We start from the raw sequence: 24,028 nt of genomic DNA, 5'->3' as shown, positions 1-24,028 counted from the left end.
TGGTGGTGATGGTGGGGTTGTTGATTCAGGGCCTCAAGAACTGCTAGAGTCATTGTTGATCCCTTGATTTCTCTCCCTCCCTATGAGGAATCCGTTTGTAAATGCTGTCTATCTTGGAAATATATCAAGAATCCGCTCCCTATCTTGGAAATATATCTAGAATCCAAACACTTCTCACTACCTCCCTTACTCCCACCATAGCCCAAACTGTCATAATCTCTGCTGAAACAGCCTCCAATAAGGCCCCCCAGCTTCCAACCTTATTGTCTTATTAGTCTGCGCATCCTTGCCACCTTATAAGCTACATCATGTCCAACCAAAACTCCATAAACACTTCCCTTCTCACTTAGAATACAGATCTGGAGCCCTGACCATTGCCCCCTCCTGCCCCTCCCTCATGAGCTGCCCTCTTCCCTTTGCCTGTCTGGCCCCTCTCCTCTGGCCTCCTTGAGTTCACGTGCTCGCTCTGCTCCAGCCTCGCTCGCCACCTTGCTTGTCCACAAACCCTCCCATCCCAGGACCTTACACTTGCTCTTCCCACAGGCAGGACTATTTGTCCTGCAGAGAGCCCTGCGACGCCCTCCCTCCTTTCCCCAAGGCTGTGCCTAACCACCTCAGCAGAGAGGGTTTGCTGGCCACCCCACCTCGGCCACTCTCTAACCTCTTCCCATCCTCTATTTTTCTCAACATTTGTTACCATCTGACATCTTTATTTGTTCGTGGGTTTCTTGTCTGTCTCTCCAACTGGAATGTAAGCTCCATGAGGCAGAGACCCTGTCGGTTTTAATCAACACTGTGCTGTCAGAACAGTGCCTGGTCCATCGTGGGGTCTCCACAGGCAGCTGCTGAAGCAATAAATGAGTAAATGAATAAAGAAGGCTCAGCAGCTCTGCAAGCTGTGAGTGAGTGAACCACTTGGCAATCAGTGTTTGTTCACGTGACATCTTGCTATTTGCTTCACAGATAGGTAAAAGGGGCCTAACGAGTCTAGTTCTCAGAGTCAAGTCAGAATAAATTCACATCCGATGGTATTTTTCTGGAAAATAACGTCTTTGGATTTATTCCACAAACTAAAAGACAGAAAGAGTTCAATTCTTTTAGACTTCAATCTAATTTCTGAACCCTGACTGTGTGGGCCTCCGGAGCAGGCCTAACTCACAGGACAGGCTCCCTGTAGCTGGCAGTGTGACTGCCAGGCTCACTGCCAGCTACGGGGAGTGGGGTAGGGTGGGGTGTGGGTGGTAACTGTGAAGTGCGGGGGGGTGCCTGTGGCTCAGGGGCCGGAGTTCATCCTGAGTCATCTCCCGGCCACAGGAAATGCCCACAGCCGCACTCTCCTGGACTCAATGCCAGGCCTGGCTCCTGACCAGCAGGCCCAGCTTCCCCTGAATGGCCAGGCAACATGTTTTGTTTCATTTTGTTTTTAAGTGATTTGTACTGACTTCAAAGCAGAGAAAGATGGTGCGATCCAGGACCACATCTTTGTCTCATTTTTGGTGGCCAGAGATCCACAGGATAAGCAACAAACAAACCCAAAAGGAAATCACTAGACACAGAGCTAGAGCTAGAACCATAGTCCTGAGATAGAGAGGCAAACATATTTTTCAAGTTCCTTCAGGAATTTCACTTCTTGTTGGCATCTTTTTGATGATTCTTTGTACATCTCTTATCTACCAGGAGGTGGTTTGCAGGGTGATTCTGAACTCAGGTGGGAGGGTAGTGGCCTGTCTCCAGGGCCCTGTTTTCTGAGCAGTGAGGTGATCTTGGGAAAGTTGTGTAGCTTTTCCATGCCTCAGTTTCCTTATCTGGTAAATGAAAGTAGAATAGTCCCTATTTTATTGGGGCCTTGTGAGAACAAAATAGGGCCACCCTAATACAATATTAAATGATACCTGGCACTTGGTAAGTGCTCACTAAAACGAGCAAGAATAAACACGTGTCCCAAGTGAAATCAAAGGAGGGTTTACAGGAAACTGAGAGAGCTTCAACCCAGGCTCCAGTGTGCACAGGTGCCTCGGAGTATCTGGGAGCTGTGGGTGACTCCAGGTGGGATGGAAGCCAGATTACCATGGGGAAGTGTCTTTTAGAAAGCATTTCTGGTGAACTGCCTGAGGTGATGTTAAGAAACAAAGAGACTGGAATTTTCAAGCTTTCAGTAATTTGTTGTCATGGGTTTTTCCCCCTCACTTGAAATAAATATACACTTTCATGCATGGTTTATTTCCAGTTTTGCATTTCTTTCTTTTTTCTTTCTTTCTTTTTTTTATTTTTTGAGAGAGAGTCTCGCTCTGTTGCCCAGGCTGGAGTGCAGTGGTGCAATCTTGGCTCACTTCAACTTCTCCCCCTGGGTTCAAGTGATTCTCCTGCCTCAGCCTCCCAAGTAGCTGGAACTATAGGCATGTGCCACAATGCCTGACTAATTTTTGTGTTTTTTGTAGAGACGGGGATTCACCATGTTGACCAGGCTGGTCTCGAATTCCTGACCTCAAACGATCCATCCGCTTCAGCCTCCCAAAGTGCTGGGATTACAGGTGTAAGCCACCACACCTGGCCTGTGTTTCTTTTCTTAAAGAAGGCCTCCCAAATGGTATAATCTTTAGGCCCCACAGAACCTGGACTCATCCCAAAATGGTGTAATGAAATCTTCACCATATTCCTGAAAGGTGGAGATTATCTCTCTTTCATAGTCTAAAAACTAAAGTGTTGAGAGATAAACACTCTCGCCACAGATAGGAGGACCTGGCAGGACTGCAATTTGAACCCAGGACTCCCTACATCCAAAACCAAACTCTTCCCACTACACTCAGCTTCCTCCCATTATGGGCATCATGATGGCTTTAAAAAGTAAGTGCCAGATTCAAATGGATATCCCTACACCAATGTTCATCGCAGTACTCTTCATAAAGGCCAAAAGCTGGAAACAGCCTGAACATCCATTGACAGACGATTAGGCCATCAAAATGTGGTATATCCATACAGTGGAATATTATTCAACCTTTAAAAGGAAGGAAATGCTGACACATGCCACTACATGGATGAACCCCAAAGACATTATGCTAACATGAAATAAGCCATTCTCACAAAAGGACAAATATATGATTCCACTTGTGTGACGCACCTGGAGTAGTCAGACTCATGGAGGCAGACAGTAGAATGCTGGGTGCTGGGGGCTGGTGGAGGGGAAATGGACAGTTACTGTTTAATGGGTGAGGAGTTTCAGTTTGGGCTGATGAAAAAGTTCTGGAGATGGTCGGTGGTGAGGATGGCACAACAGTGTGAATGCTCTTAATGCCACCAAATCATATACTTAAAAATGGTTAAAACGGTACATTTTATGTTATGTATATTTTACCAAAATAAACAAAAAAGGAAACCCCAGCCTAGAATGTAAGGCCTAGGCCACAAAACATTTCTTTAGCATTTAGCAGCCTGTGGGCATTGTGAACAAGGATGACAGGAAAGTGTTAGACATCCTTCTTTAAGGGAATCTTTCTGAAGGTCGCAAAAAATGGAACAAATGTATCTACTTCCAGGTTGCTTGCTCCCCCTGTTATGCACAACCACAAATCAGCCACAGAATTCTGCAAACAACCCACTGTGCAAGGCGTCACACTCAGAGGTACCTCACAGTGAGACCCACAGACAAAGCAGCCATTTACCTTGCCTTCTTTTAGCTACTCACAACGAAACGTTTTCACAGAAAGACACCTGGAGGTGGAAGACTTGCTACCGGTACTTGAGATGAAGCAGGTAGCACAGCAAGGCCCGCCCAAGAGCAGACAGCCGTGACTAAAGTCCCCAGGTTTCCAGTTGATTCCCAGGCAGGTTGACTCAGGGTTTCCTCTCCCAGGAGTGTTGTAAGGTGCCCCGGGGCAGGCCCAGCTGGGGCCTGGACTGTCTTTATTTGATATGGATGAATGGCTGGGTCTGGGAGAGACTCAAGGTAACTGCAGTGACTCAGACACCGGTTCACTAGCTTCCTGAAGTCAGAGCACCGCCGAGGACAGCCCATTTCTAAGTCTCTGAAGTCAGAACCAGCGGAGGGACAGAGTGCAGAAGTTCTGCATCCCTGAGCTCCGAGCTGCTCTGTCTACGCCTGTGCTGCTTAGCCGAGGCCCCTTGAGGAGGGTCAGACTCCCAGATGGAGTCACAGCCCCCAGGCTGGGGCTCTGAGCAAACCGGATGGTAGGATTCTATCTGATGAGCCTGACCAGCCTGTCTGAAAATGTGGATGGTATGACAGAACCTTTGGATGTTAAGGAATGTAATATCCTCTCAACCACCCACAAGTAATGGGAATTTGTTGTAAGAATACACATTACTTTAAAAGAGACGGGATCCTGGGGAAAATTAAGAGCGAGGCCTCTGAGAGATCCAAGCTGGATGGGCATTTGGGATCCATGGCAGCTGTAGGCCTGGACCATGCTCCTTCCCCCCGGCAGAGTGAGTTTGTAGATCTGACTCTAGCACTGTTCAGTTTGTGTGGCTGAGGGCCATTCTTTGCTGATTGCATATTGGTCCTCTCATCTCCCACCCCATGTAGCTTTCTTCTGCCTTGGGATTCTGCCTCGGGCTTCTGCCTCTATGTAGCTGCCGAGTCCTCCTAACATTGACTCCAGAAGCACCTGGTTCCCTCCAACCTTATGCGCTCTCTCCATACATCCTGCCAGCCTCACCTTCCATTATCAAACTCCTGATTTTCCATTTCTATTTCCCATTTCAGATTCTACATACACAGAAACAGAGGTAAGTAATCCAGTTGGCATGGCTAAGGAGACACAGTTGTCATTTGGGGGACTTTACAGGATGCTGGCATCTCATGAATTGACAGCTCACCGGACAGGCAGGGCCGCCACCCTCCACAGCAGTGTGGATGTGGTACTTTCCAAAAGAGGACAGCAGGCACCCCACTCAGGAAGCAAGGCTATGTCTCCCCAGTGTCTTGCCCCTTGGTACAAATTAGCCAGCAGTCCCAAGGTGCAAACAGAGTGGATAGATATTCTTTCATAACATTATTCTACTTTATATTGTCTCAAATTCCCCCCTGCCTTTTCTTCACGCTGCATTTTAAGCTTTTTCTCAGTTTTCGGCACAACCCAAGCAGGGAACACATTTTCCCTTTCCTGATTGTATTATTTACCTTCCTAAACCATTCATTCATTTACTTATCTATTTACTCAATATCCATGAAGTACCTGCTTTGTAACTGGTGAAATACTAGACAATGAAGACTTAAAATTCATGCATATTCTCAATATAAACATTAATTGACTACTTACAAAGTGCCAGGCATTGTGTTACTTGCTGGGAATAGAAAGATTACTGAGACACAGTTGCTGTCTGGTACATAGCAAGAATTGAATAAATATTTGTTGAGTAAAGGCAAGTATTTTGACAATTACAAGCAGAGCAAAAAGGGCTATCTTGGGGAATGTCCACAGGAAGAGAGGCCTAGAGAAACCAAAAAGTGTTTCCTGCAGACACTAATGTTTACACTGCGACCTGGAGGGCAAGCTGAATTAGCCAAGTGAGAGGCATGAGAGGGAACCCAAGGCATGCAGGAAGAACAAATGGTTTGTGCGAAGGCTTGAAAATTAGGGAGGGTGTGCATTGGAGGGGCAGTCATGGGGAACAGAGAATAAATAAATCAGTGTGATTATGATTCTAGGACTGATATGGAAGTCTTTATGTGGAATGGCACAAGTCCATTTAAATACATGGTCAAATCGTGGTTTTGGAGTTCTCCTAGGACCTTGTTGCTACCTGCATCTGGTTGTCAGAGGGACATGAGGATGGTCTAGAAGGGGTATGTACCACTTCCACTCACATTCTGTTGGCAGATGCTGGTGGTTGGGATTTTCTTAGCTGCAAAACAGGCCAGGAGAAGTAGTCTAACTGTGTTCCCAGGAAGGAGAGATTGTTGGTGGCAGCTAGAACCATGGAGAGTTTCCAGGGAGTGGCATATCCAGAGCTGGGCAGCCATCCCGATCCAGCTCCTGTAGAGTGCCTGCTCTTGGCTGCCAGGAAGGTCTGTGGGCAGACAGACAGCTCAGGACCTGGGGAAACCTCTGGAGCCCAGGGCAGCACTTGTCAGTCCAAGGCAGTCTTGTGGGATGTAAAATCTTTTCTTCCAAAGTGAGGTTTGAACGTTGCGCATTCAGTCTCTAGACAGAGGTGGATTTTGAGTAGGAAATTGACAAGAACTATGAAGGGCCTGAGCTTTTACCTGACTTGCAAGCTGACAAGTTAGCTTGTCATGGATTCGTGGGTACTGATGGAGACATGTGATGCCTGGGTCACAGAAAAAGAACTTTTTAATTCACAGCAATCGCAGTGGTCAGAGTGCCAGCACATTCTTTCACCAGTTCCCCAATACCATTTCCCACAAGATGGCACAAAAGAAAGAGGTGACACCTGCACATGTAGTAAGATGTGTTGTAAGAGAAGAACTTTGAGTTTAGGGAAGCTGAACCTTTTATAATGGGCAGTAAAACAGGCCTACTCTTTGTTCTGGAGGTTGACACTGTTTCTAATTTTTCCTTTTCCCTAAAGAGGGACACTATCTCTATTTTCAAAGGCTGTTCACCTTATAAACATCCTGGAAAAGACAGTCTAGAAAAAAGGCAGCCAGGGCCTCTGCTTGTAAGATGTGCAGAAATGTGAGAAACACTTGAATTTGTCTTCCAACAAAGACAGGTTCCTCTTTAGCAAGATGGAGTGTTCTTTAGATAGAAGCTTCGTTTACTAAATCCTTCTCCTCTTGATCTCTAGCTATCTAGAGGCCCCAGGGCTCCGTCCTCAGAGCTCTTCCCTGCATACATTCACTTCCTGGAGGGATCTCATTCAGCCACATATCTCTGAACACCATCAGCCTCATATCTTTAAATCCGTGCTGATAATCCCAATTTACAATTTGCACTTTGACATTGCCCCCATTTCCAGACCTAGATATCAAACTGCCTATGTGGCATCTTAACTTGGTTATCTTCTAGCCATCTCAAACTTACCGTATTCTTGATCCTCATCCTCCACCTGAAACCTGATTGTTCCTCAATGTAACCCCTGTCAGTAAAATGTATCACTCAGGCAGTAAAATATATCTGTGCCAGCTAGAAACCTCTTTCTTTCATATTCACATCCAATCTATCAGCACAGTCCAGTTTCGAAATAGATCTTGAATCTGATCACCCTTCTCCTCCTGCACCACCAGCATCCTAGTCCCAGCCACGATTGTGTCTGTTCTTGACAGAGACATGTGTTCCTGTCTTGCCCCATTCACCTTCCAATCTTGCCCCATACATTCTAACTGCCTCAGCAGCCAGTGTGGTTCTTCTAAAATGTAAATTAAATAATATTATTTCTCTGCTTTCAACCTTCCAATGATACACAAGGCATAGAATAAAATTCAAGCTAAAGACTACATATGATCTGACCTCTGCCCCCAAATCTGATCACCCTCTCTCTCCCTTCTTGTATTCCACTTGCCCTTGAAAACACCTGCCATTGGGCTGTCTCAGGCCTTCGTACTTAGCTGTGTTGCCAAAGTCATCTAGGGCTCTCTCAGATACCAGTTGGTCAGGGAAACCCTCCCTGACTATTCTAAAGAAAATCGCACACTCCCTTGCCCCTCTTTCCTTTTACCCGGACTTACTCTGATTCATAGCCCTGGGCACTGCCTGATTTTAGGAGTCTATCCCCTGCACTGCCCTCCAGCCGAGAATATATGCTGCCTGGATCCAAAAACTTGGTTGTGTCCACTGATGTAGCCTCTGCTTCAAAAATAATATTGGACACAAAGTAAATGTCCAAGAAGTACTTGTTGAATGAATGGATAATGAATGAATAATAGTTAAGACTGGATTTTTTAAATGACAATAACAGAGACACAATTTGTGGCTCGATCTTTCTTCTTCAAGATAAATCAACTAATTTTATATAAATTTTCTCCCAAAATGCACATCTTCCAATTATTCAATAATTCTGGATTGTTACTGCAGAATTCTTGCCATGTTTTTCCAGCTTCTTGGATATGATGGAGTTCAAAATTGAACATAACATAGGCTTCTGAGAAAAGCCTAGGTAGTCTATAATTAGTTTCTCTCTTTCTTTGGTTTTTATTTTAAAAATTATTTTATTTTAGTTTTTATTTTTGTGGGTATATAGATATTTATGGGGTACATGAGATGTTTTGGTACAGGCATGCAACGTGTAATAAGCACCTCAGGGAAAGTGGAGTATCCATCCCCTCAAGCATTTCTCCTTTGTGTTACAAACAACCCATTCATAGTCTTTTAGTTATTTTTAAATGTACAATTAAATTATTGTTGACCATAGTCCGTTTCCCTCTGTTTACAGGTTTCACATGCTGACCTAGTAATGCTCCTTGAAAAGATTATCTCCTCAGACATAAGCCCGGCCACAGAAAAGTCTCTCTAAGGTCAGCAGTTTCGAGAGTGACGAAGTGAGAATTTGATTCTTATCTGTTCACAGACTCTACGAATCCCAAAACACCCTCCTGAAGAACACATTGGGGGAAAAATACAAACAACCTTATGGATTTAGCCATAGATCATATATATGTTAAATTGTCACTCTTTCACTCAACAAATAAATATCTCCTATGTGCCAAATCATGAGCCCGAAGTTGGAACAGCACATTGTGAAGAGAACTTGGTCCCTAGCCTGAGGGATTCAGAATCTTGGGCACCATCATTTCTGTTTTCATCATTGTTGTCATCAATGTCTTTTGACACAGTCTTATTTTGATCTCCTTTGGTTTTTGTATATTATGATTATTTCCAATATCATTTTAAAATAGGAATTTCGTACTTATGGAAAAATATATGCCATCTAATTTGAAAAATAAGGAAACAGTGCTTTGCTTTCCCTAGCCTGCCTTCTCATTTACTGTAAAATAATAATTTTTCTTTTTCAGGGTTCATTTCAATTTTTTGAAAAGGGTTTAGCAATGAAATACAAAAATCTCAGTTATTTTCATTAAGCTCATTTTTTACTTTCCCCACATATAGGCTATATGCTTTATTTAATATCTTTATTCTTTACATTAAGTTAAAATTATTTTAGAAATGACTATTTCAATTGCTGTTTTGACATTTCATTGATCAATATTTCACTAAAGATAATAACTTTCTCTAGGATGCAGAGAGACTCATAGAACTTACACCAGAATTTCCACTGAATGAATTTCCCCACCTTCTTGGTGATTGTACACCTGCCTTCCTTATAAGGCGAACAAGGAAGTAAATCATGTTGAAGTTGCTTTTAAACACAGCTTTTCTGCTTTACCTGTCCAGGTAGCCTCTGTTCTCATTTCAGTCTTAATGAAAACTTTCTAACTTACATCTCAAGTTTCTTTTCAAAGCAGTGTAAGTAGTATTTAAAATGTTACACTTCAAGAAAGAAAGACTTTAACAATATTCAGCTTTGGTCTTGTAACGCTGAAGGTAATTCATTTTTTAATCGGTCTGCACAGCAAGAACTGAAGCGAATGGGGATTGAACTGCTTTGCCTGTTCTTTCTATTTCTAGGAAGGAATGATCACGTACAAGGTAAGACCTACGTTCTCCGATATATTGCTTTCGTGGTATGCTTGACAAACTTGTCATTTGGTTCAGAAACTAGATCTGAAGTCATGTTTTATTTGATCTGTTCCATTGCTCTTTTGTCACTGAGTGAACGCTTTAACAAATTACAGACAAACACCGGGCAGTTCCCACAATGAATGCTCTAGGCTTAAGGTAAATAAATACAAAGGTTGTACAGGCATTTTAATGAGGAGAATTAAATAACATTGCTGCCCAATGGAACTTAGTGCCACTGTGATAACCATTTTTGAAACTTTTCTATTTTATTCTACCACAAGATCTTCCACTTAAGAGTAATAATCTTGAAAGAGAGAAAGGATTTATTTCAAAAACAGAAATACCTCGTTTAAGAAAGAAGCATTTTTTAATGGGTGCACGTAATTTTTAAAAATTAAGGTGGAACAATAAATAGGATAATCCTATATTTGTGAACTTTCACATTTTAAGAAAAAAGAGGATGATAATTTTGGCTTATAAGACATACATACTTTTTAATACACATACACATATTTTACATGTGATAGATGTAAAATACAAACTTTTATGTGAATTGCTAACATTTCGAGGACTGATCTTGGATACTAAACTAAACTTTGATGTTGTTTTGTTCAAGTAATATAAGAGCCATCAGTCTCATAAATGGAATGACTGAAAGTATACTTAATCCCTGCGTCTTGCTGGGTCTAAACCTAGGTGGCTGTGCCCTGGGAGGTGCAGAAACCTGTGAAGACTGCCTGCTCATTGGACCTCAGTGTGCCTGGTGTGCTCAGGAGGTAAAATAAACGACCTCAACATGTTTTTAAAACCTGTCTGCAGTTACACTCATGTTAATTTCCTCAGTGATAGTTCTGATAGTGAATTGCTTTTTTGTGGAATTGTATGAGTAAAACAAATCAGGAAAGGAGAAGGTGAGCATTGGTAGATCAAAATGGCATTCATGTGATTACTTTCAAAAACAATTTGTAGAAGGAGTGGATGTCAAATTATTTGGAAAAATATGTAACTTGGGATTTTTAATTTTACCTCACTCCTTCTCTTATTGTAAAGCCATTTCTAACTGGTTGCGTATAAAATATGGAGGCTGTCTGGATAATCAGAGATCATGGAGATGGATTTTCTAAAGTTAAACATACATTTGATGTTCATATCATAGTTGTATTCCATCTGGGTACTAGGATCCATTCTGAACTACTGCTAGGTTCTAAGGGATGTGTTTTAAGTTTGGGGCAAATATTACTGGTCAGGCATTATCCAGTTCTTTTAAAAATGGCATTTTCATAAACTCAGTGACTCTGTACCATGCCAGTGACAAAGTTCCAAATAGGCACTCCTTATCTGGTCAAACTGAAAACTATGTGAAATCAGTGTGAAGATGATCGGGGAATATCTACCAAGCCATCCAAAGACACTAGAGAGTGATGTCTGACTGATTCATGGTGAGAAAGAGGCATTAGCTTTCTGAATTTTAAAACAAGTCTCTACCCACTGGATCTCATAAAGATAATCTAAACATAAATCAAATCATACAAATACCAAGTTCAGCGAGAGCTGAGCATGCTCAGCTCAAAGAGAAACAAACCTCAACACCTCAACACCAAATTCAGAACTGGGTTCTACCTGTGGAAACCCAAACTCTGAGTTCAGTGTGTATCCATGAAGACAGGAGAGCACAAACGTAGCTCAGTCCCCTACCAGAGCCTTGACCGACGCGACCACAAACAAAAGTCCAAGAGAATTATGCCTTTTTTTGAGTTCCTGTATCAAAGCAGGATTGAGAAGATACAAGGAGGGAAAAATTCACATGTTTTTGGGTATTGACTTCCTGAAGAAGTATTAGTTTCATGCCAGAGAGATAAAATAACAAATCAGCCTAGAATTTTCATTTAAATGCATTTTTCAGCATTTAGTTAAGAGAGTTTCCTAAGTTGCTGCTGATAACTTTACTTGTGGATAATACTTGGTAGCCAAATTGTTGTCAAATTGTAAAGCCAAATTATTCTAAGAGGCCACTCTAATATTAGAAGCAGTTATGAGGATGCCAGTTGAGGCAGTTGGAGCAAAAAGTAAATTAGGCTTCTGCTTAGGGCAGATAGAAAATAGGTCATGTGGTTAACACCACCTCTGATCTTTTGGCAAAGGCTATGACTAGAGGGATAGCAATGACACTGTGTTGAGAAGGATTCTGAAGCCTTGGCCAGCCACTGTTTCCCTTAGTGACATCATGGGAAGTTACAGTTTGCCATGCCTGGCCTAGAGCTTCAGACATGCACAGGCCTACTGATTGATAACAAATTGTATTCTCAAAATCAATTTCAGAAGAAATCTAACTTTCCTAGCTGATGAAAACAGCAAGAGTGGCTTGGAGTTCTAAGAGGCAAGGAAAATAGTGTGAGCATTGGTTTGGTTTTCTCTAAGCATGAGAGTCAATGGGCAACAAGTTCCCCTTTGCGTAGTGTCATGCCCGCTCTAGAGCAGTCGTGCCTATCAGGTAAGTTAGGTATTTAGTCTGTTAGCTCCATCTCCCTGTTTTGGGTGTTCCAGAATTTGAATGACCACATCTCTGCTGCGAACGACTTCATCTCACTGTACCTCTGCTATCCTTGTGGAACTCCTGTGTCCCACACAGAAAAGCAGACTTTTAACCCATCTTTTTCACTTTTCTTCCTCACTTTCAAATCTTGGAGAAAGTTCTAAAGGATCTTGAACTAGAATGCTTCAAGACTCTGGGTTTAAAGTCCACAAGAGGTCAATTTTGGTGAAGTCATGCTGCACTATAAGGGTAACAGACCAGTGCATACAACTGGCAGAGAGTGCTAGATGGGGGAGATGTTGCAATCCCTACCCTTTAGGAATCCTCAGGATCTCTCTTTATCACTAGATTTAGGGATTGACACTGGAGCACATGGACAGTGTGTCAATTCCCAAATCTAGTGATAAAGATTTGATTGTGGAATCAAACCTACAGGTCAGCCTGAGCAGATAAATTCATGGAATGATGTCAACACTATGAACCCAACTGTTTCAAGGATCTGGTCATGGCCTGGGAAGAAGCTTTAAAGAAGTGACCTCAAGACCTCCCCCACACTCCCTCCTACCCACCACCCCCAAAATTGTTACATGAATTCAAGTGAATATAATTGAAAGGAGACTCCAGTTTTACTCAGAATTTTACTGGCAGAATTCTCTGGTTATTCACCTATAACTTAACTTTAGACCTATAATCAATGTTAGTCATGTAGGGATACAATATGATAAGATGCTTAACTAGCAAAGTGTGCAGAAAAACTTTCAATTGCTGGTATCTTATAAAAGAAATTCAGATTTGTTTTCTTTTTCTGGTTATTGTTTTTCTTTTTCTTTTTTAGAATTTTACCCGTCCATCTGGAGTTGGTGAAAGGTGTGATACCCCAGCAAACCTTTTAGCTAAAGGATGTCAATTAAACTTCATCGAAAACCCTGTCTCCCAAGTAGAAATACTTAAAAATAAGCCTCTCAGTGTAGGCAGACAGAAAAATAGTTCTGACATTGTTCAGATTGCACCTCAAAGCTTGATCCTTAAGTTGAGACCAGGTATGTTAGGATTTGGCTCATGTAAATAGATCTAATGTTATATATGGTAATTCTGCTACCCCACTAATGTGTCTTGTATCATATTACATATCATTGATTATTATGACTCGAATTTCCCATTCTTAAGGAAATCGAAAATTGCTAGGCTCACACATTTCTTTATTCACATCGGTCCCTGGCACTCCAATTGTGTTACTGAAGAAGCCATCTCTAATAGTAACCATTTAAATTACTCAAATGTTGTTAACGCTTACCTCACATTTCTTCAAGGATTGTAATGTAGATTTAAACTCTCTTTTATTTGGTTCCCCTTTTCTAAAACGACACACAAAAAATTCAGCTTATCTTCTATCTAAATGGATGCTAGTTCTCCCAAGGAGATATAAAATATCCTAACTTATTCTCCAATAGTTCTAAACTCACTGCGGAAAGAATTTCATGGGTTGGTTCATTTAGGATCTTAACCACACAGTTAATGAAATCCTATGTATTTCAGTAAGTTCTTATTGAGGTGAAATAGCCAGCTGACCCAGCAAGTGGCCAGTTGCAAATAAATCTCAGTGTGTTTTCCTGGGTTTGCTTTTCCTATTGGGCTTTGCAGGTGGTGCGCAGACTCTGCAGGTGCATGTCCGCCAGACTGAGGACTACCCGGTGGATTTGTATTACCTCATGGACCTCTCCGCCTCCATGGATGATGACCTCAACACAATCAAGGAGTTGGGCTCCCGGCTTTCCAAAGAGATGTCTAAATTAACCAGCAACTTTAGACTGGGCTTCGGATCTTTTGTGGAAAAACCTGTATCCCCTTTTGTGAAAACAACACCAGAAGAAATTGCCAACCCTTGCAGGTAAGTAAATGATTCTCTTGGCATCTCTGTGCGCTGATTTTCTATGGAGATACTCCTGCTCTGAGCTGCACTTGCCAGGAGCTTGCTAACTCCCTGGCATTTCTGCCTCGTCTGGTTGGATCTCAGCAGTTCTCTCAGAGGCCTAGGTTGCTTGGAGTGAGGTGAGATCATCTGAACTACATGGTTCTAGCCGTGGGTCCTTGTGGCCTCTGCATTTGCCTCCCAGTGTAGGGCAGGATGTGGCAAACCAGAATGTGTGTTATGCATGCAAGGGAACCAAGGCTTTCACCATAGGCTCCATTGGATGGTGCCCAGTCCCAGTCTCTCAGACACTTTCTAGCCTCAATGGCCACCACTTTCTGAGGTTATTTGAAAATAACCTTCACTTTCCGAGAGTCTTTCTCCATGACAATGACTTCTGGCAAAATAATAATTTTTGCAACTTTTTCTGACATACTCTGGGAAATATTGGTTTCTCTTATTGCTTGGAGAAGGCATGCAGCCTTCACTGCTATTAAATTCAGTAGTAAATGACTCCATAGGCAATGACTCCATTCTAATATGCTATAATAAGCTATTAAAAACCACATATTATGCAGGTGATGGTGGAGGACAAATTGCTTTGTGATGGCTTATCTGTGCAGTGAATGACATGTTCAGAATCAAATAGTCTCCTATTGAAAAAGAGCTACCATATGCTCTGTCCCAGACCTTATGCTGAAGGTTTTACATGCATGACCTCATTCAGTCTTCATAATAACAGCAGGTTAAACAGCAGGTTAAAGCTAGCTTAATAACATCAGCCCTACACTCAGAGGAAGTGAGGCTCCGAGAGATTAGCTATTTGCCCAAGGCCACATGACTAATCCATGATCTGTACCGAGATTTGATTTGTCCCAAAAGCAAGCCCATTACTGCTATATATCTAGTTTATATGAAATAATTTTCCAAATGTTTATTAACTTATAATACTTTTATACACCAAAGGCATCAATCTCTATAAAAGATAAACAGCTTTTATTATACCATTTAAAAAACATCTCAGTATAGTTCCCAACTACAATCTAACATAATCAAAAATAATTTAACCATAAAAGAAATTTATCAGTGATTGTAACACTTAGAAATTGTGTTTGGTTGCGAGTATCTGAGACAGTGGCATAAAAAAAGAGTATTTTTGGTTTTTGTGTTTTGTTTTGTTTTGAAATGGAGTTTCATTCTGTCACCCAGGCTGGAGTGCAGTGGCATGATCTTGGCTCACTGAAACCTCTGCCTCCTGGGTTCAAGCGATTCTCCTGTGTCAGCCTCTCGAGTAGCTGAGATTACAAGTGCCCGCCACCATGCCTGGCTAATTTTTGTATTTTTAGTAGTGACTGGGTTTCGCTATGTTGGCCAGGCTGATCTCACACTCCTGACCTCAAGCGATCTGCCCCGCTTGGCGTCCCAAAGTGCTGGGATTACATGCGTGAGCCACCATGCCTGGCCAATATTTTCTTTTCTCTTTTGCATGAAATACAGAGAAAGGCCATTCAGCGGTGATATGGCAGATCCGTAAACATGAGGAATCTAGGACTTTTTCTGCTCTCTGCTTCACCATTATTGACACTTGGATTTTATCTTCATGGTCCAAGAATGCTGCCACGGCACTGATCATTACTTCTTCATTCCAGTCAGAAGGAAAGGAGGAAAATAGTGGCAATAAGGGCACTGTCTGCCCACTCCCTCACAACTCCTTTTCATGTATAGTTGACATGCCTAAAATGCACAGATCAAAAATGTTCAGTTTGATGTGTTTTGATGGTTAAATATACCATTGCAATCAATATCCAAAACATGATGTAGAATATGTCCATCACCTCAGAAATTTCACATTACAGTTAGTTCTACCACTTCAGAGGCAACCACTTTCTATTTCTATAATTTATATTGGTTTTGCCTATTCCTGAATTTTGTATGAATATATAATGTAGTATATGCCCTATGTTTTTGGCTTCTTTGGTTCAACATAATGTTTTCAAGATTTACCTATGATTTCGTATGTATCAGGAGTTTGCTTCTTTTTGTTTTAATTAATAATCCATTGTATATATTTACTACATTTTGTTTACTCATTCTTTCATTGGTGGACATTTGGGTTGTTTCTATTTGGGGGGATTATTATGAAAAGGCTGCTATGAACACTTGTGTAGAAGTCTTTGTATAGATGTATGCTTTTATTTCTCTATAATAGACACCTAAACTGGAGTTGCTGAACTATATGATACTTATAATTTTTAAAGAAACTACCAAATTGTTTTCCAAAGTGAACGTACCATTTTGCATTTCCTTCAGTAGTGTGACAGGGTTCCAGATATTCCACATCCTTACTGACACTTGGTGTTGTCAGTTTTTTAAATTTTAGCCATTCTAATAGGTGTGGGGTAGCATCTCATTGTAGCTTTGATTTGCATCTCCTTAATGATGATGTTGAACATCTTTTCTGCCATTTTTATTTCTTATTTCGTGAAGTTTCTTTTCAAATCTTTTGCCCATTTGTTTAAGATTAGACTGTCTTTCCAATATTGTGTGGTAAGAGTACTTTTTATATGCTGGATACAAGTTTTTGTCAAATATATTTTGCAAAAAAATGTATATTTTTGTCAAAAATATTCTCTCCCAGTGTATGGCTTGTATTTTAATTTTTCTGGCAATACCTTTGGTCAAGCAAAAGTTTGTAATTTTGATGAAGTTCAGCTTATTAATTTTTAATTTTATGGTTACTGTATTTTATGTCTTAAGAAATTTTTGCTTACCGTAAAGGTCACAAAGACTTCTGCTGTATTTTCTTCTAGAAACTTTACGGTTAACGTGCTTACATTTAGGCTTCTGATCTCGAATTAGCTTTTGTATTTGGAATGAGAAAAAAGGTCTAGGTTCATCTTTTGTTTCCGTAGAGATATCTAGTTGTTCAAGCAGTATTTGTTACACAAGATTTTCTTTTCCACATTGAGTTATCTTAATGTCTTTGTGGACAAGCAGTTGACCGTGTATGTGTGAGGCTAATTCTGGACACTATTCTGTTTCATTGATCCATTGCATATACCCGTGTAACAACTAATGCCTCACTACCTCCCTTATTGTAGCTTTATAGAAAGTCTTGAAATCAGGACCATAAGTCCTCCAACTTTGTATTTTCATTTTGTTTATCCTAGATCCTTTGCATTTCCATATAAATTTTAGAATCATCTTGTCAATTTCTTTAAAAAATATGCTGAGATTTTTATTGAGACAACATTGAAACCATAGATCAATTGTGGGGATATTGAACAGCTTACACACATCAAATTTTCCAATCATTTTATATGACATATATCTTCATTTATTCAGACCTTGTTTAATTTCTCAGAGCAATGTTTTGTCATTTTCAGGGTAGATATCTTGCACATGTTTTGTTTTATTTATTTCTAGGGACATTTAAAATTTTTTATTTTCAAATTCTTTGTGGATAACATGTAGAAATGCAATTGATTTTGCATATTCACTTTGTATCCTGCAAACTTCATGAATTTTCTCATTAGTTCTAGTGTGATTTTTATAGATTCCTTAGAACTTTCTGTGTATATGATCATGTCATCTATGAATAACAACTTCTTTTTCCTCCAATATCTATGCTTCTTCTTTCTTATTTCTTGCCTTAATGCACCAACTTGGGTCTCCAGTACCCTTTTAAATAGATGTAGTAGGAGAGGACAATCTAGTCATGTTCATGATCTTAGGGAGAAAGGATCAGTGTTTTACCATTAGGTATGTTGTTAGCTAGTGTTTTTTCATTTTCTTTCATCAGATCAAGGAAATTATCTTCTATTCCTTGCTTGGTACGTTTTTTTAAAAAAAAATTATAAATGGTTGTTAAATTTTATTTCCCCAACTTAAGAAGTTTTTGCCAGAAATTTTACTCAACACCTTAGACTTGCATCTCATTGGCTGGCATTTAGTTACATGACCACAGTTAACTATAAAGGAAGCACATTGCTAGTTGCTCCTCCAAAATCAGCATTCTGTTATTAGGGAAGAAAGAAAGATGGATACAAGGTGGCATCTACGAGCAGTTCCTGCAACACTGAATACATAGATTTCTATAAAAAGTTATAAAGACTTATACCCTCAAAAATGCTGTATAATAAAAAGTAAGGTATGATTATTGTTATTCATTGCTTGATTCACTTGTAAAGGGAAATAAGCTTGGTGCTAACAACCTCTTAACTATCTAACATAAAAGTATTGCTAATGGTTTTGGCCCCATTTTTAAAATCAGAGAATATTATTCCTGAATACAATTTGTATTTAGTTCTTTGGTATACTGTGTGTCTTGCCCCTACAATAAGCTTTCATAGAGAGTTTAGTAGGGCAATTCCATCTAGAATTACAAAGTGCCACCTCTGCCCCAGAGTGTATATTTAAAATCATTCCTCATGTCACAGATCAGGTACGATGTAGCAACATGCAGTACAATAATAATCATGGGAACCAATGAGTGTGGAATGTTACCAGAGAAAATAACTAAAATTAACAAGGTTGGATGGCTCAGCTAAACTGGCAGCCCAGCATCTTGAACTAACAATGAGACCCTGTCCTTAATCGGGCTTCAAGTAAATGAAAGCAGTTTGGCTCTTTATTTACCTCTGACTGCACTTTATTCATGCATTTATTTATTCATTCATTTGTTCAACAAAATTTACTGAGTTCCAACTATGTACCAAGCAATGTGCTAGGCATGAGTATTTTTGGAAGAAAAAGACCTAGTCCCAGTTCTCAAGTAGCTGAAATCCTTTGGGGAAGCAGGTACATGATATCGCATGGTGATTAAGCACAAGGGCTTTGGAGTCAGCCCTGGATTCAGTCTTGATTCATACACTCACAAATAATGTGACCTTGGGTGAATCATTTCATTTCTCAAGTCTTCAGTGTTTTCGCTGTAAGTCTAGAATAACAATGCCAATCACAAAGAGTGGTTTTAAGAATTGAATGAGTTGGCCCGGCGTGCTGGCTCACGCCTGCAATCCCAGTGCTTTGGGAGGCCGAGGTGGGTGAATCATGAGGTCAGGAGTTTGAGATCAGCCTGGACAACATGGTAAAACCCTTTTTCTACTAAAAATACAAAAAAATTAGCCGGGCATGGGAGCACGTGCCTGTAATCCCAGCTACTTAGGAGGCTGAGGCAGGAGAATCGCTTAAACCCGGGAGGCAGAGGTTGCAGTGAGTCGAGACTGCGCCACAGTACTCCAGTCTAAGTGACAGAGTAAGACTACATCTCAAAAAAAAAAAAAAAAAAAGAAAGAATTGAATGAGTTAATGAATGAAAGCATTTGGCATTGGGCCTGACCATGATACATTCTCAATAAATAGGAGGTGCTATTAACAACAACAGGGTGTGATTAGGGGGAGACCAGAGCACTGTAGGAGGGGCCAAAAAGTGGAGACCTGTAGGAGAATCATATATTTGATCCCTTAAAAGGTTCAATATATCCTATTTTCTGAAGATTATTATTATTGGCAAAATTTACCATTAAGGTTATAAATAGCAAGTTCTTTTTTGTGGCAAAATTATAGATTTTCCATTTCCATTATAGTCCTAACTCTCTCAGTTTCTCTGTCTAGATAGTATCCCCTCATACACACATACATACATATACATGTCAAGATAAAAAAAATCAGTCTTCTGATCAAACTAAACCTTATAATTGTAGAATAAAATGTTCTTAGTAGGAAGGCAATTAGAGGTAAAAGGAAAGAGCATAGAATTTTTCAGACCTGGGTTACAATCCTAACTTGGGATAAACAATTACTCTCTTTGAGCTCAGTCTCATCACTTATAAATGGGAATAATAATATTGACCTCCTAGAGTAATTGTGAGAACTGAATGAACTCAGAACAAAACAGACATTCAAAACAAATGTTAATTTTTGCTTCCTCTCATTACCACTTACTAATTTATCTCTAGTTATTTTAATCTAGTAGTCCTCAGACTTTTAGATCTCAGGACTCCCTTAGACTCTAAAAAATTAAGAATCCCAAGAGCTTTAGTTTATGTGGGTTATATATACCCATAATCATCATACTAGAAAGTAAAATAGAAATGTCTTAAAATAATTATCTATTGATTTATTTAATAATTATAATAAGAAACCCACTGCATATTACTGTAATATGTTTTTATGAAAAATAACTGTATTTTCTGAAACAAAACAAAAATTAACAGGCCTTCTGCTCTAAAATGGAGCAGCACTGTTTTATATATTTGGAAATCTCTTTAAACATCTGGTTTAATGGAAGACAACTGGATTCTCTATCTGCTTCTGCATTTAATCTTTTGCCTTTTTCAAAAATTGAATTCCATGAAGAAAGTCAAACCTCATATAAACATGTAGTTGGAAAAGGAAGAAGCATGTAATCGCTTTTTTCAATGCCTGTGGACATTCTTCGATATTACCTTCAAACTAGATAACAGGTGATAGTAGATAACAGGTAAAACTAGATAACAGGTGAAAGTAGTTTCAACGAGGAATCTGAAACATCAGTGAATGTTTCATGTTGTTAATCTGAAAAGCCATTGGTCTCTTTTCATTTTGAATGGCTTTTTAAAACCAGTGTATGATTTTGTAATATGATGCTTTGTTCTTTGTAAAATATTGATTCAGTGAGCTATGCAGACCTTACAGATTTCATGATACAATATCAAAAAAATCACATTTGTTAATATCACTACCATTCTCATCAGACAAATCTTAAAGTATTGGGAAGTATTGATTTTTCTATTTTATTATTATTATTATACTTTAAGTTCTGAGATACATGTGCAGAATGTACAGGTTTGTTACATAGTTATACACTTGCCATGGTGGTTTGCTGCACCCATCAACCCATCATCTATGTTCGGTATTTCTCCTAGTGCTATCCCTCCCCCTAGCCTCCCACCTCCCAACAGGCCCTGGTGTGTGATGTTACCCTCCCTGTGCCCATGTGTTCTCATTGTTCAACTCCCACTTATGAGTGAGAACATGCTGTTTGGTTTTCTGTTCTTGTGTTAGTTTGCTGAGTATGATGGTTTGAGCTTCATCCATGTCCCTGCAAAGGGCAAGAACTTATCCTTTTTTATGGCTGTACAGTATTCCATGGTGTATATGTGCCACATTTTCTTTATCTGGTCTACCATTGATGGACATTTGGGTTGTTTCCAAGCGTTTGCTATTTTGAACAGTGCCACAATAAACATACGTGTGCATGTGTCTTTATAGTAGAATGATTTATAATCCTTTGGGTGTATACCCAGTAATGGGATTGCTAAGTCAAATGGTATTTCTGATTCTAGATCCTTGAGGAATAGCCACACTGTCTTCCACAATGATTGAACTAATTTACACTCCTACCAACAGTGTAAAAGCATTTCTATTTCTCCACATCCTCTGCAGCGTCTGTTGTTTCCTGACTTTTTAATGATTGCCATTCTAACTGGCGTGAGATGGTATCTCATTGTGGTTTTGCTTTGCATTTCTCTAATGACCAGTGATAATGAGCTTTTTTCCATGTTTCTTGGCCACATAAATGTCTTCTTTTGAGAAGTGTCTGTTCATATCCTTTGCCCACTTTTTGATGGGATTTTTGTTGTTGTTGTTGTTGTTTGTTTTTTGTTTTTTATAAATTTGTTTAAGTTATTTGTAGATTCTGGATATTGGCCCTTTGTCAGATGGATAGATTGCAGAAATTTTCTCCCACTCTGTAGGTTTCCTGTTCACTCTGATGATAGTTTCTTTTGTTGTGCAGAAGCTCTTTAGTTTAATTAGATCCCATTTGTCAATTTTGACTTTTATTGCTTTTAGTGTTTTAGTCATGAAGTATTTGCCCATGCCTATATCCTGAATGGTATTACCTAGATTTTCTTCTCGGGTTTTTATGGTTTTAGGTCTTATGTTTATGTCTTTAATCCATCTTGAGTTAATTTTTGTATAAGGTGTAAGGAAGGTGTCCAGTTTCAGTTTTTTGCATATGGCTAGCCAGTTTTTCCAACACCATTTATTAAGTAGGGAATCCTTTCCCCATTGCTTGATTTGTCAAAGATCAGATGGTTGTAGATGTGTGACATTATTTCTGAGGTCTCTGTTCTGTTCCATTGGTCTGTATATCTGTTTTGGTACCAGTACCATGCTGTTTTGGTTACTGTAGCTTTGTAGTATAGTTTGAAGTCAGGTGGCATGATGCCTCCAGCTTTGTTCTTTTGCTTAAAATTGTCTTGGCTATACGGGCTCCTTTTTGATTCCATATGAAATTTAAAGTAGTTTTTTCTAAATCTGTGACGAAAGTCAATGGTAGCTTGATGGGGATAGCATTGAATCTATAAATTACTTTGACCAGTATGGCTATATTCACGATATTGGTTCTTCGTATCCACTAGCATGAAATGTGTTTCCATTTGTTTTTGTCCTCTCTTATTCCTTGAGCAGTGGTTTGTAATTCTTGAAAAGGTCCTTCACATCCATTGTAAGTTGGATTCCTAGGTATTTTATTCTCTTTGTAGCAATTATGAATGGGAGTTTACTCATGATTTGGCTCTCTGTCTGTTAGTGGTGTATAGGAATGCTTGTGATTTTTGCACATTGATTTTGTATCCTGAGACTTTGCTGAAGTTGTTTATCAGCTTAAGGAGATTTTGGGCTGAGATGATGGAGTTTTCTAAATATACAATCTTGTCATCTGCAAACAGAGACAATTTGACTTCCTCTCTTTCTATTTGAATACGCTTTATTTCTTTCTCTTGCCTGATTGTCCTGGCCAGAACTTCGAATACCATGTTGAATAGAAGTGGTGAAAGAGGGCATTCTTGTCTTGTGCCGGTTTTCAAAGGGAATACTTCCAGCTTTTGCCCATTCAGTATGATATTGGCTTTTGGTTTGTCATGAATAGCTCTTATTATTTTCAGACATGTTCCATCAATACCTAGTTTATTGAGAGTTTTTAGCATGAAGGGGTGTTGAATTTTGTTGAGGGCCTTTTCTGCATCTATTGAGATAATCATGTGATTTTTGTCTTTGGTTCTGTTTATGTGATGGATTATGTTTATTGATTTGCATATGTTGAACCAGCCTTGCATCACAGGGATGAGGCCCACTTGATCGTGGTGGATAAGCTTTCTGATGTGCTGCTGGATTCGGTTTGCCAGTATTTTCTTGAGGATTTTCACATCAATGTTCATCGGGGGTATTGGCCTGAAATTTTCTTTTTTTGTTGTGTCTCTACCAGGCTTTTGTATTAGGATGATGCTGGCCTCATAAAATGAGTTAGAGAGGATTCCCTCTTTTTCTATTGTTTGGAATAGTTTCAAAAGGAATGGTACCAGCTCCTATTTGTACCTCTGGTAGAATTTGGCTGTGAATACATCTGGTCCTGGGCATTTTTTTGGTTGGTAGGCTATTAATTACTATCTCAATTTCAGAACTTGTTATTAGTTGATTCAGGTATTCAACTTCTTCCTGATTTAGTCTTGGGATGGTGTATGTGTCCAGGAATTTATCCATTTCTTCTAGATTTTCTAGTTTATTTGCATAGAGGTATTTATAGTATTCGCTGACGGTACTTTGTATTTCTGTAAGATCAGTGGTGATGCCCCGTTTATCATTTTTTATTGTGTCTGTTTGATTCTTCTCTCTTTTCTTCTTTATTAGTTTGGCTAGTGGTATATCTATTTTGTTAATCTTTTCAAAAACTGCTCCTGGATTCACTGATTTTTTTAAAAGGATTTTTGTGTCTCTATCTCCTTCAGTTCTACTCTAATCTTAGTTATTTGTTATCTTCTGCTAGCTTTGGAATTTGTGTGCTCCTGCTTCTCTAGTTCTTTTAATTGTGATGTTAGGGTGTCGATGTTAGATCTTTCCTACTTTCTCCTGTGGATATTTAGTTCTATAAATTTCTCTCTAAACACTGCTTTAGCTGTGTCTCAGAGATTCTAGTACGTTATATCTTTGTTCTCATTG

At 39.6% G+C, this 24,028-nt stretch overlaps 1 protein-coding gene across 9 annotated transcripts in view; it reads left to right on the top strand.

Annotated features, from left to right (window-relative positions):
* The window catches only part of LOC105493177 (integrin subunit beta 6), a 148,727-nt gene that overhangs the window by 45,864 nt on the left and 78,835 nt on the right, over positions 1–24,028 (top strand). For 3 of the 9 annotated variants that reach the window (XR_011609807.1, XM_011760648.3, XM_071072851.1), the window contains exons 2-7: positions 4,724–4,746; positions 5,669–5,806; positions 8,356–9,569; positions 10,299–10,378; positions 12,971–13,175; positions 13,777–14,023. Coding sequence is in view for 8 of the 9 variants with exons in the window: in XM_011760648.3 (XP_011758950.2) it covers positions 9,509–9,569; positions 10,299–10,378; positions 12,971–13,175; positions 13,777–14,023 (593 nt within the window). In the remaining variant the exon portion in view is untranslated. The remainder of the gene's footprint in view (positions 1–4,723; positions 4,747–5,668; positions 5,807–8,355; positions 9,570–10,298; positions 10,379–12,970; positions 13,176–13,776; positions 14,024–24,028) is intronic. The other 6 variants (XM_011760652.3, XM_071072850.1, XM_011760655.3 and 3 more) reach the window with 6 other exon arrangements.

Source organism: Macaca nemestrina, chromosome 11 (genome assembly GCF_043159975.1).
Source record: "Macaca nemestrina isolate mMacNem1 chromosome 11, mMacNem.hap1, whole genome shotgun sequence".
In the NCBI taxonomy this organism is placed as follows: Eukaryota; Metazoa; Chordata; class Mammalia; order Primates; family Cercopithecidae; genus Macaca; species Macaca nemestrina.
The sequence above is the reverse complement of the archived record's forward strand: the minus strand, read 5'-3'. Positions and strand labels throughout refer to the sequence as shown.